The sequence below is a fragment of the Rhinolophus hipposideros genome, assembly GCF_964194185.1.
Source record: "Rhinolophus hipposideros genome assembly, chromosome: 5".
NCBI lineage: Eukaryota > Metazoa > Chordata > Mammalia > Chiroptera > Rhinolophidae > Rhinolophus > Rhinolophus hipposideros.
In genome coordinates, this window is record NC_138051.1 from 93,378,080 (window position 1) to 93,391,691 (window position 13,612).

Sequence of the window (13,612 nt, forward strand, 5' to 3'; positions counted from 1 at the left end):
TATGATCAAGAAAGGACACACGGGGCTTCTAAAATGCTTACGATGTTGTTCTGTCTGGGCACTGATTCCATGAAAGTTCAATCTATACTAATCCATTTATCCATACAATTATGTTTTATGTACTTTTCTTCATGTGTGTTATAGTTGACAATAAAAAAGCTTACAAAATTGAAAACAATCAAGCATTCCATTAATAGTAGGAGAACAGATTGATGAATGTTGTTTTGTTCATACAATAAAATATTAAGTTGTTTAGTTGAGAGAACTAGACTACGTTTGTCAATAGAGAGTAATTTCAAAAATACAATGTAGTGAAAAATTGCAGAAAGATATGCACGGTATCGTACCATTATAGGAAGTTAAAAAACATGCAAATACATTATGCATTATATGTACATATAGAATATATATGTAGTACAATTGTAAAAACATACATCATTCAATATAGTGGCTACTTCGAGGAAGAGAGAAAGAAAAGAGAGCACTATATAGGTAGCCTCAACTGTTTCTGTGATGTTTGATTTATTATTTAAAAAACGTTAAATCAAAATGTTATGATTTGGCAAAGATGGGTAGTAGTACATCATATGCTCATCTCTCTATTTTTCTATATGTTTAAAATAGTCCAGTTAAAATGTAATTTCCTTAGAGAGGCTATGAAATCCTTTAAGCAGTTGTACCTGTTTCTCTCTAAGTCATTTTCTATTGAAACAGATAGATAATTTTACACTTGTGTAATTTCTGCAGTTCTGGGAACCTGTCATTTCCTGTGAAGAATCCCATGGTTTCAGTATTTAAGAGATAGCCCATTTTTTCTTATCCATCAAAGTGTGTGTTCTCACTGCTATAGTAAACTCATTACACACAAAAATGAATTTTTGTTTTTTGTTTTAATTTGATTTCTCAACAGCAGTTCACTATGCATTTTTAAATACTTTTTTAAAAATTCTGATCTGTGACTCTTTTGGAAGCTCTTTTGACATTCTAACTGAACTATTAGAAGTTGCTAATAGAAAGTCTATTTTGTTTTATTTAGGAGCGGGATAAATTGTACTTGTCTCGTAGTGTTGTTCTAGAACTTCTGCAGGCCCTGAAGCTGAAATCTCCATTACCAGATACAAACCTCCTTCTGCTTGTCCAGGTAGGTTTATGCTTCGTTTGTAATACTCTCATGAGATCCATGTGTGTTTTGAAAAATTAAGGAAGGTGTGGGGCATATGCATAAATCAAATATTTCTGCACCTGTTATGTGCCAGGCAATATGGTGGGTACTTTACATATTCCCCTCACTTAATCCTTACAGCCACGTGAGGTGATGGTTCTGTCTCAGGGGGCTTCTGTGACTTGCCCCAAATCACCCAGCATCTGACCACAGGGCCTGCTCATTGTGGACCACAGCCTACACAGGCTCTTTCCATCACTTGCCGAGTTTCCCATAGCAGCTCTTAGCTTTTTGCATTGCCTTCATCTCCCTCCACACCAATCCAGTCTTCTGGCATGTGGCTTCCCAGAGGAATTTTGCTAAAACTCTGCTTTTTATCAGCTCACTCTCTATACTGAAAATCTACAGTGACCTTGTCGTGCCTGAGCTACTGAGGTCTCCCATCATCTGGCCACATTTGACTATTCAGCAGTATTTCCCACAATATATATTTACGAACCACCTAGTTTTAGCTAGGTTCTGGGGATATAGAGATGTAAAAGGAATAGGTCCTATCCTGATAATGTGCTGATCATATTATTAAAGGCCTACATAGAATGTAAAGTGCTATGGAGGAGGGAGTGGCCAACTTAGCCTGGGAGGTGGAAGAAGGCTCATTAAGCCATTATGTGCCCTGATCTGGCCCAGGTGCTGGGGACACAGAGATGAATAAGCCATGGCCCCTTCCTTCCAGGAGTTTACTATCTGGTAGATGAAATGGACATGTAAACAAAAATTTCCACCATAGTGTATTGGGTACAATCGCAGAAATGTTTACTGAGTAAGGAAGCCGTGTGGACAAGGGACCACGTGGATGGACCTCGGAGGCTGCACAGAAGTTGAGGTGTTTACCCAGGAGAAGAGGAGGAATGACACTTGTCATTTACCGTTTAATATCCACTACCTTGTCCCTTTCCTTCCCCACCATATACCACTAATCCTTAGGACCAGAAATGAGTTTTTCTCAAAGCCTTGAGGTTTAATAAAAAATTGGTGTACCTTCAATGAAGAACGGTCTTCAGTTGTCTTTGAAGAGCTTTCCGAGACAGACTGAAGCTGTTGGAAAGCAGTGATTGCTGGAAAAGAACAGCAGTGGGTGTTGGGCGTAATGTAGTCAGAATGACATGGCTCCCATTGTACCAAGATGGTAGTCAGCCCAAGAGGAAGGAAGACAGGTGAAATCACAGCCAGAAAACACCTGCGTTCCTGAGGAGATGCAGATTTTGCATCTCTTCCAGTGGATTGCCGTCGGCTACTCTTCCTACTCACACATCAGCAGCAATACTGCTTTTGAGTACAAGTAACTGTGACATGAGTGACCACAGCGATTAGTGGGATCAGCGCTGGTTTGGAGGAGAGGTCAGGTGAACTGACCTTAGGGAAATCGCCCACAAGGGATTTACGGCTAGCAGGTGGACAGAATGTAGTAGTCATTTGCTTCTGATAGCGTTTTGGTTGGCGAGCTGCCACCTCAAAATGGCCTAGGTTTTCAGGCCCTGAACATGCTTTCCTGCGGGCATCAGAGAGCATTTCCTTCATTGCTACCAGTCTTGAGCAAAGCAGACTTGCATGGCTGATTTTGGGATCTAGCCCCTCGTGTTGTGACTACAGCTGGGGGCTGGTTTTCTATGAAGTGCATTAGCCAAGCATAATAAGCACTTGTCACAAGACAGCAAAAGAACTCTGACAGTTTAAATTACCCCATGCTTAAGGAAACCATGAAAACAGTGATTATTGCATCACAACTAGGTGAATAAATAACAAAAACAAGTACATTTTAGGAAGAAAGAAGGCAAAAAATTGGATTCTTCCGAATGTGCTTTTTTGGATTCTCATTTACCATTTCAAAGGGAATGCTATTTTTATCTCTTTGAAACAAATATGTATTTGTCATTGATTCATTAAGTTAAATTAAAAACAATCAAGTTATAAAATTATTTAGGTTGAAGAGGTACTTTGGGGATGTTTTGAGATTATGTCCACAAGGGACAACTTTATAAATAACGTCTCAGTCTTCTCCAACAAAAAATGTTAAGCATTAATGCCATTTTGAAGTCATATATCTTTCTATAAACTCTTAGAATAAACCATTTTTATTACTGAGAGAAACACAAGTTGAGGCCTACTGAAATAAAACAGAAGTAGTTCCAGTATCTGCCCTGTGCTTCCTGGCTAAATTATGGAGAGAAGACCTCTGTGGGGCCATTCATGAGAAGAGGGAGAAGTAGCTTTTGTCTCTCTGTTCAAGAATAGTGCGTCTTTCTGTTTTCCAGTTCCGTTTTCTCTTGCCCTTGACTGCCTGGGTTCTCCAGGTATTCTCTGGAAGACAGCAGAGCTGATCCCCTGCTCTCTGGTAGCTTCTCTTTGGTCAGAGAATCTAGCCCGGAGTCAGAGAAGAGCTCTCCCTCCCCTTTACTGATGGGACGCTTCAGTTCCTGGCTCCAGGAGGATGAGCTCGCTGTATGGACAGATATGTATCTGGGGCAGACAGAGATTTCCTTCATAAACATCAGCGACTATCATCTGAAGGCAGTCAGGGAGGCTTTGTTTAACTGAAAATGCAGCTTGGAAACCGAAAAGAAAGCAACGATTGGAAGGGAAACTCCCCTGGTGATCCATCATAAATGACACATCCCACTAGTGAGAAGAGAGTCAGTTGTACAAACCTTGGATTTACCCTTCATTCTTTCACCCCACGGGGCCACGAGGGTATATCCCCCACTACTTCTTGAATTTGTAACTTAGTAGACAGATGAGTTCATAGAGATGGAGCTGTTTATAGTCTTGTCTTACATAGCCTTTGTTGTTTACCAAATACTGTCAGTAAGAGAGCCCCCCTAAAGAACAATGGAACACTTGCCCAAAGAATGTGAGATCATTTAAGCACTGAACATTTTAAAGCAGTGACAGTACCAACCTGCTTTTCAAAACCTAGAAATTCTTCCTAGACACCGGGCATCATGGGAAATCTTCCAGCCAGCTATAGTGAGTGTCCAGCCCTGACTCCTCCTTCTGTTCTTACATACAAATATAAAGTCAGGTGGCCTTAAATGTTCAAGTGTGTGGCTGTTTTTCTTTCTCTTTTTCTTTTTAATGAAAAAAGAAGCATGGAGACAGGAAAAATTTGCCAAATAGAAAAAAAATTATGTATTCTTCAGAATCTAAATTGTCAACCATCAGGGCGTGATTTTTCTGCCCTTTGGACAGAGGCCTTATCCTGTTTTAATTCAGAACTACTGACAGTTTTGCTTTCATTTGTAACATTTTCCCTTTTGCTGGTCTGCCCTAGATACTTTACAGGTAGGAGGTTATTTTAAGTGTTCTCAAGATGGATTAAAGCAGATTTTTCATAATAGAGTGATAATTCATTCAAAGCCCCCATAAAGGCTATGTAAGCTCAAATCACAAAAAATTTCTCAGTTCCTATTATGTGTCAAGAGTAGACATTCTGCTAATTTACATGTGATACTCCCACTGTGTGGGATATACCTGCATATTCAAGTGTGAGAGATCGTGTGGGTGAAAGGTTTTCTTTTAAAGATAGGTTAGTTGTGGGCTGGAGGACAAAGAAATGCCAGGGGTACTGCTATTGCTTTTAATGCACAATTACTATTAATGTGGGGTTATTAATATTAGCTGAGTTAGTAATAATCTGATCACTTTCTGGGATGAGAGGTGGAGGTGCTATTTGGAGTTTCATTTTGATAATAAATTATGATGACACATAATGGATATTGTGTTTCTTTTGTATTCATGAGGTAGTGCGTGTTTCAAGTGGCATATTTCTATCTGAAAGTATAGAATTCTTCCTTCTACAGCAGTCATCCTTTCCTTCTCTGGCTTTATTTATATCTTTATATTTTGAGCAATTCTAAAAAATTATAATGGAATTTTTCAGTTCTTGGTTGGCAGCTGTAGAAAATGAAGACAGAAAGGTTTCTTAGGGTTTTAGTGGTACGTGGTACGTAAAATGACATTGATTAAAGTGCTTTGATAAAAAAAAATAAATAGTAGATGTTTTTAGAGACTTAGGCACTTTCATACTCTTCAATACACCAGACTTTCCACAGTACCTCCATAACTTTTGGGGTGATTTTTGATTAATTGTGACTTCTAAGAGTTATTACAAATCAGACATTTGAATTCGGCCTCATCTCTTGACACTATGTGGCTGACCATCTACTTATATTATGCTACTTTGCCGAGTATGGTACATGAGAAAGGCTTCTGCCAAAAGGAGAGAGAGAGAGATGTGAAGTTTTGCTTCTTCACAAATCTTTTCTTGCCCTCGAGGGCACAGGCAGACAGTGGAAGCATCCTTTATGGGGCTGACGGCTTTACACACCTCCGAGCACTTCCCACTCCCCACTCCCCAGGTTCCCCTTCCCTCACCCTCAGATGCAGCTTTGTCATCCTCTCTGGCCTCTCCTAGCTGTGCGGTCTCTCATTTCTGTTGTACAATAATTAATGAAAATGTTGGTGTCCTGACAGAGGTTTTGGAACTTAGTTATAAGTAGTTTGTCTTAGAGGGCAGACTCAGATAGCTTTTGAAAATACATTTTATGGGGAAAACGTGCTGTATGTGCCAAAAAGTGGGGAGTGTTCCTTCTTTTCATTGTGTACTTTATCAGATTTTTAAATTCCAGGTTTTGGCCAAAGTGATAGGCTTTAATTTTCTTAAAATCCTGATTTATATACTTTTCCTTATATTAGAAATAAGCCCAAGTTAGGAGAGTATTCCTGAAGAAAATAATGGAAAATTTTATGTATTCCCCAGATGTTACTAGCTGGCACTTGCTTTTCTAGATTCAGAGTTAATGGTCAAATGGATTCTTCGTCTTTCTGGAACTATATTTGAGGCACATGGAAATGACAGAATGTGAGCATGGAGATGTGTGTCCACTCCTGCCATGTGGCTTTCGAGGCAGCTCTGCTTGCTGTCCTCTTCCCCCGCTCAGTTATCTGTACTGATGGCCTTTGGCTCAGAGCTCCTCCTTGTTAGCCAAAATCTGCTGCTTATTAATAATGCTTTGGTTCTGACCCTTGATTAGCCTGCAGTGTGCTAGTTTCTGTTCCTTTGTCGCACCTCCTTGAGATTTTCTCTGTGACCCTAACCCATATTCTCCCCAGTTTGACAGGGACGAGACTGCCTAGTTGAATTCATCTCGTCGTCTTGACCTACCTAATTTTTCTGTGCTCTTCCAGTGTGAGAGTGGAATGGATTAGAAGGAAGAGCTGTGAGTGTCAGAGCTTCCCTCAGAGCCTCTGAACTCTACCTAGTAGCCTTAGCTTTGGATCCCAAAGTGGTTGGGGCCACTGGGCAGAGGCCAGGACAGAGAAATGAACCAGGAAATACTTGCTCATAGCAAACTCCACAGGCTTCATGTTCAACTTTTTCCCTAAAACCATTAATAAATAGTGGGATGTTGCATTGCATGGGAAATACCTGTAAAAATCTGTAAAAACAGAAATTTGTCATCTGGCAAGCCCATCGTCATCGTGACCTCAAGTCGTAATTGATTAATCGATTCATTTCACAAACTCTTGCTGAGCCCTTCTGAGAGGTTAGGCACAAAGCTATTGCTGGGGGCGGGGTGAAGTGCATTGAATCTGCTCTCCAAGAGCTCGTAGCAGGTTAAAAAACAAACTCACAGGCCATTACAATCTAATGTCATGAGTGTTACAATGGAAGTATGAAAAGTCCTGTGGGGACACAGGCCAGGAGTTGGGGTCATGATCAGCACAGAGGAGAGGCATGAAAGGAGTGGGAGAAAGGGACACCAGAGACTGTCAACGGCCTTGGAGAGGAAAACACAGCTAGAATACTCGCTCTGAGGCTGATTGGTTTTCAGTTTTCATTCTAAATGTATGATATAATGATAGAAGTTCGGGGAAAAAAAATCTATGAGCATTCAGAAACTGTCAAGAGTGCTAAAGAATAAATAGAATAACTTCAGAATAAATCTGATAGTGCTGACATCTTTCCTTTCTTCCTCGATCAGATACACCATTTCAGTGCCACTTAGCTGTCTGGGTAAAGTGAGAATCTGTGTGTTCATCTCAGTACTGTGATTCTGAATTTCTGAGAGGAATGAACTGTCGTGATTAGCAAGGACCATAAATCCAGGGCAGATTTTCACAAAAGCAAACACTAATGAATTTAAGCCAAGTTAATACAATTATAAACGGCTTATTACTGTCCAAACGCTCTTCAAAATAATTATCCTTTCAATTTCTTATTAGTTTATTTGTGCAGATGCTGGAACCAAACTAGCTGAGTCAACAATCCTGAGCAAGCAGATGATCGCCTCTGTACCTGGAGTAAGTCGGATTGAATTAATTGCCTACATTGTATATTTCTTCTCATTTCCTCATTTAGCAAAAAAAGTATTTTTGGCCTGTTGCCTGGTTCACTTTGATAGAACAAACACTATAAAATTGAAAACATGTTAGTATCTTTTAAAAAAGAACACTAGTGAAAATTTAATCCAATTCCCTGGCAACTTTTAATTCCAGGAACCATGAGTGAAATTGAAGCAGTGAGTTAAGGAAAGAAATGACCAGACATACAGAATAGATTTGATTACAGTTCAGTTTTTCCAGAATCAATTTTCTTATGTTGTCTTCCGTTAACCCATTTGATTTAACGACTTCCAAGAAGAAATAAGTATGGTAATACCTTGTTTTCTTTTATAATATTTCCTCTGAAAATTAAAAAATTTCCATTATTATCAAATAGTGAACTATTTGGTAAAATACATTATGATTCTCATTGACAAGACTGAAGATGAGAAATCACAATTGCTTACTGATAGCAAGTTTATTGAAACACATTCAGAAACTTCAGATTTCCAGATTAATTGTTAATTGAAAACAATTATTTAAATTTTCAGTAGAAAAGCATTTCAATAAAGGAAAAGGATCACCTATAATTCCTCTGCCTTAAAATGAGAACTCTATTGTCTTAGAATATTTTTCATTGTTTTGATCTATTCAGTATCCTAATTAGCTTATTCCCATATGGTTGGAAATTTATATACTGTCCAGTTTCTTTGCTAGTACATATATATTCCTACAAAGAACATCTTTACCTTTATTTTGAATTATATCCTGGGGACAAATTTCTTAGTCAAAGAGTAGGAATGTTTGAATGGTATGTATTCTCATACTATTTTCCAAAAGGGTTTCAATAATTTACATTTATTTATTATTTATTATTCCAGTTTTACCCACAATGCTAAACATTTTTTTAAATACTATTTATTTATTTAGTTAGTTTTTGATATGGAGAAATTTTATGAGAGAGGAAACATCATTCAACACAGAGATAATTTTACTGTTAACATGTTAATGTATTTTTTTCTATGTATAGTTGTGTAAACACAGTTGAAACCATAATATAAGTGCTACTTTGGCTTCATATGTCGTAAGCATTTTCCCTAAGGTTTAATGGCTACATTGTATTATCTCATTTGAATGTGCCATAGAATAGTGGTTAAGAGTGTGGGGGCAGATTCACACAAGAGAATGAGGTCTGCCCTTTACTAGCTATGTGATCAGGAAAGTTATTTAATGTATGAGTATGATTCTTTGATTTGTATTATCTGTAAAAGGGGACATAACGGGGCCCAATATCTAGGTTGAGGATTGAATGAGATAATGCATGTCAAGTATATTAGCATGGTGCCAGACATGTAGGTGCTGAGTAAACATTAACTCGTAAAAACAATATTAACGAACATTAATTATTTTTGATATTTTAGTATGGTCAGCATTCTGCAAGATGATAACTACCTTTGTGCTTAAATCTTTATCCATATTTTAGACTATTTCTTTATAATAGATTTCTGGCAGTAGAATTGATAGACTGGTAGTAAAGAGTTCTTAATAGTAGTGTAAGATGCTATGAAATAAAATGCCAATATCTCAGTGACAACACACAGAAAGTTTGTTTGCTAATGTGAAGTTTAAATGGATATCTTGATTAGTAGAGGGAGGGGGACTTCCATATGAACACTTAGGGATGTTCTTCCATCATGTGCAGTCGTCTAGAATCAGCTGGTGGTTGGGAAAAGAGAAGAGACTATGGTACGCGGAAGGTTGTCATGGGACAGGTCTAAATGTGATGCATATTTCTTCTACTCACATTTCATTGGTTACAACTCAGTCACATGGCCACACCTAACTGGAAAGGAAGATGGGAAATATGGTCTAGTTGCATGCTACGGAAGAAGAGAAATGATTCTGTGAGTAGCTAGCCAGTCTCTGCTGCACACTCACTGGTTTCCTTATTGGTTAATTCTTTAACACTCAGTATTTACTAGCTATGTGATAGCTAAAATATAATATCCTTAGTATATAAAACGTTTATTAAAATCAACAAGTAAAAGACAAACATTTCAATAACAATCAAAAAGCAAAAACTTGTAAGAATCCACATGTAGGATCCACATATAGAACCCCCTCCAATGACCCATAAGCCATTCAGAATATACCGTTTACCCTCACTAGCCATCAGTGAGCTGTGAATTAATATAAAATATTAGAATATTAAAAAATATAAAACTTAAAATCAGCTAGTAAATCAGCAGGTTTTTCTTAATGAATAAACTTGTTGATGATGAAGTGAAACAAGCATCCTTATAAGCAACTGGTGGTAGTGAAAAATGGTACAACCATGCTGAAGAACAGTTTGACAATTTACTTCTGTGAATATATATTCAGGAAAATAATTAAATGTGCACATAAGGAATTATACACAAGTATATTTATTAAAGCAGCATTTAAAATAGCAAAAATATGAAAACAAAATATGTCCAACTGTTTAAATAAAATAAGGTATATCTCTAAGATAGACTGTTATGTGGTTACCAAGTCAATGTTTCAAAGAATATTTAATTAATTGGAAAAATGCTTATAGTGGATTTATTTTAAAAGCAGGTTAGAATTTTTAAAAGCAGGTTATAATTTTCAGTCTTATGAAAATGATATGTATATGTGTATGTTACATGCACTCAAAAGAACTTGGACAGTGGCTGTCTCACAGTTGAAGGACAGGAATTAGGATTATGGTGATTTTTCTTTTTCTTTTTATTAATTTGTATTTTCCAAGTTTCCACATTGAACACGTTACTTTTATAATCTAAGCAATGTAACTTTAAAAATCAGACATAAGTTTTGAGGAAGAATTGGCTATGATTCATTTCAGTTCATGTTTTTGAATTTACAGTATATTTTCAACACCTTTACCATAAGTTTTCTTATTGAAATAAAATAAATATAGGCTTTCTGAAACAAGGGGAGCTTGACTTTTTTAAATAACACCTAAAGTTATACTTACGTTTTGCAGAGTAAAAGAAAAGGTGGGGCGTTGATATTGGATATTATATGCTTTGTTTTATAAGTGTAGATGGCTCAGTAAGATTATCCGGATTATAAAGTTTATTTTGAGGCTTTTATTAGGTGAGTTGCTGTCTCTGGAGCAAAAGTAACTGGGTAATAGTAAATTCTTTGCTCTCATTTTTTGCAATTTAAACTTAAAGACAAGTATTGAATAATGCACCTGGTAATTATTTTCTGTGACATTTGCCTACTTGAAATGGTATAAAATATTGCCTGTGAAAGAAACAAATCCCTTTCAAGAACTGCAAGAACAGAGTATATGCTCCTATTTGCATGACATGTGAAAGGTCAGACAAAATGGAATAAATCGGGGGGAAATCCTTTCTTGCACTAAAGGATTAATATTCCAAAAGCAGGAACACAATAACCTTTTATAATTCCTTCACTTGAATTAAATTAAAAGAAGAAAACCTTAGAACGTATGAAATGCTTGGAAAACACTCTGACAGAGCTGCCAGTGACCTTATTTTACTGTTTGTTATCCTGTCAGAGGAACTGACAGGCGTAACATTCTAGAAGAGATAGAAGGTGATATAGTTCAGTGCTGTGCAGATTTACATGAATATGGGAAAATGATTTCTGACTGGGTGAGCTAGTTAAGTATATAATGTTCCAGATTTTCCTAAAGAAAGCTAAGAAAAGCCTTAGCATAGTATTCAGATGGCTTCAAAGGCGTGCTTTTGATCCACATTATACCCTGCCTGATGGGTGGGTTCTCTCATACAGCTTTGATGTAGTAGTAGCCTGTCTGTTCATTTTTCATTTTCTTTGCTTATAATCCTAAATTCACTGCATTGCCTCAAGAGAGCAGACTTCTGCCATTTAATAACCTGAAACACAAGTGTACTTTCTTTTCCTTTAAAACTTCCCAAACACACTGCTAGTATCTGGGGAAGATGACGGTTTCATTTCTTTCTGTATCCCTAGCAAGAATGCAACAGTAATACACTTATCTCTCTAATAGTGTACCTACCATGTATAAGTTAAGCTGTGACTTGACTTGAATATAAGTTTTTTTGACTCAGCAAACACAATATTTGTTTACATACTTTAATAGAGAAAAGAGTCAAGATGCAGGTGGTAGAATTTGGTGGCACATTATTTTTTATGTGTTTCTAAGACTCCCTAGAGTGGTAAAGTGTTTTAGGGTGTAGTTTTACATCCTAAACTGTAGTTTTAGGGTGATTCATGTCACAGAGCCTGAGACGTATGCGTCTACATTTTTGTGTACCAACCTGTTTAAAAACAATCAAACAAAAAACCAGTTAAATCACCTTATGGGAAAAAGCATGTAAATGCTGTCTCCCATAGGCCGTCCCTGTTTCTTTGCTCTCCGCCACAAACCTTGTATCAGTTTTTGTCCCAACTCTGGGCAGACAATCACAGACTATGCTGAGAGTAATGGAGTGAGTCAGAAATCCAGAAAATGAAACAACTCATTAGCAAACAGTGTGAAACCAGAGCGAGACAATCAGGGCCGTCAGGGCAGAAATGAAGATCGCGCCTCAGCGCAGGCGACCCAGCGGTGTCTTGTGTTGCAGTGTGGGACGGCGGCCATGGAGTGTATGCGGCAGTACGTCGGTGAAGTGCTGGACTTCATGGCAGACATGCACATGCTGACCAAACTGAAGGTAAGCGCACGTACGTCTGCCCACGTCTCTGGTTAACGAAACACACAGCCGTCTTTAGAGAGCTGAGCAGACCAGATGGGAATTGACAGTTACCTGGAGAAGCAGCTATTGAAAGAGCCCTTTATCTGGGGCGTCAGAACTGAGTTCCGCCTGCACAAAGAGGGAAAGGAGAAAGGAAAGGATATTTACATAGCATCAGCTATGTGCATACGTTTACTTTTGCTATTTATTCAGTTTTCACAATGCCCCACTGAAGGTGTTATCTGCATTTTACCAATGTAGAAATGAGGCCCGAGGTGGTGTAGTAATTTGCTCAAGGTCACACCACTGATAATAAGTGGTGGAGTCAGGGTTGACCTAAGGCTGTAGCGGCTCCCAAACCATTAGCTTTCGCTATGCCACAGAGCCTCGTTTAACTACTTAGAGTCTCAGTGTCCTTTGCAGAACAAGTCTACGGTAGTAATATCTACCTTTGCTCACTGTTACGAGGTTTGATGTGAAATAGTGCACGTGAAGAGACTTGTAAACTGTAACACATTATGCAAAAGAAAGCTGTTTATGGTTTTTGTCTGCATTGAACCTATCTTCTTCAAGAAAATAATTAAAGACAAGGGATGGAACAAAAAAATTCGCATATGGGCAAAATCCCAGTTGTTGAGCTTATTAATGGTTTTGCTGGATAGAATGAATTGCTGATGCAAGTCAGTTTCCCGGCCGTGAGCGAACTGAGGAGCTAAAAGATTGATAGTCCGAGAAATCCGAGGAAGGCCCTGGACAGAGGGCAGAAGAGAATCTCAACACGAGCCTCCAGATTGATTCCTTTTTGATAAACAGGATCTAGTCATGCCAGAAGTTCATCAGCTAAAAATATGGTCCTTTCACTACCCAGCTCAGTTGCCAAACTCTGCTTACATGATCCGAGTGTTTCTTGGGACAGCAGTAGATATGCAAATGCTAGGTGGAAAGTAGAGTCAGAATTTAAACTGATGATTTCTCGCACTATCCAAACCCAGTCATTTCCGGGTAGGCTACCCTAGCGTTTGGTCACACACTGGTTACTCATTACTGACCGGTTGCTTACACTTAAAATGACTTTGATATATAAGAAAGAGGAAAGGATTGTTACCTAAACATTTTTGGCTTGTTTTATATAGCCACTTTCAAAATACAGGGAAAACAAGAAGAACCCACGAAGATCAAAAGGTTGGGGACATAGCCCACCCCTCTGATTTTACATAGTATCAGCAAACAGACGAGAAAGGTCCAGGGGCTTATCTAAGTCTCTGTGACGAATTAGGACAGAACTGTGTCTGGAACCTAGGTCTCAACTCCCACTTCAGACGTGCTCTTTCCACTCACTAAGCCACACTGAGCAAAG

The 13,612-nt window shown here is 38.2% G+C and overlaps 1 protein-coding gene across 16 annotated transcripts in view; it reads left to right on the plus strand.

The window, feature by feature from the left end:
- The window catches only part of UNC79 (unc-79 homolog, NALCN channel complex subunit), a 248,535-nt gene that overhangs the window by 210,057 nt on the left and 24,866 nt on the right, over positions 1-13,612 (plus strand). For all 16 annotated transcript variants that reach the window (XM_081050030.1, XM_081050029.1, XM_081050037.1 and 13 more), the window contains 3 exons: positions 1,037-1,141; positions 7,445-7,522; positions 12,145-12,234. In XM_081050030.1, the coding sequence (XP_080906156.1) occupies positions 1,037-1,141; positions 7,445-7,522; positions 12,145-12,234 (273 nt within the window). The remainder of the gene's footprint in view (positions 1-1,036; positions 1,142-7,444; positions 7,523-12,144; positions 12,235-13,612) is intronic.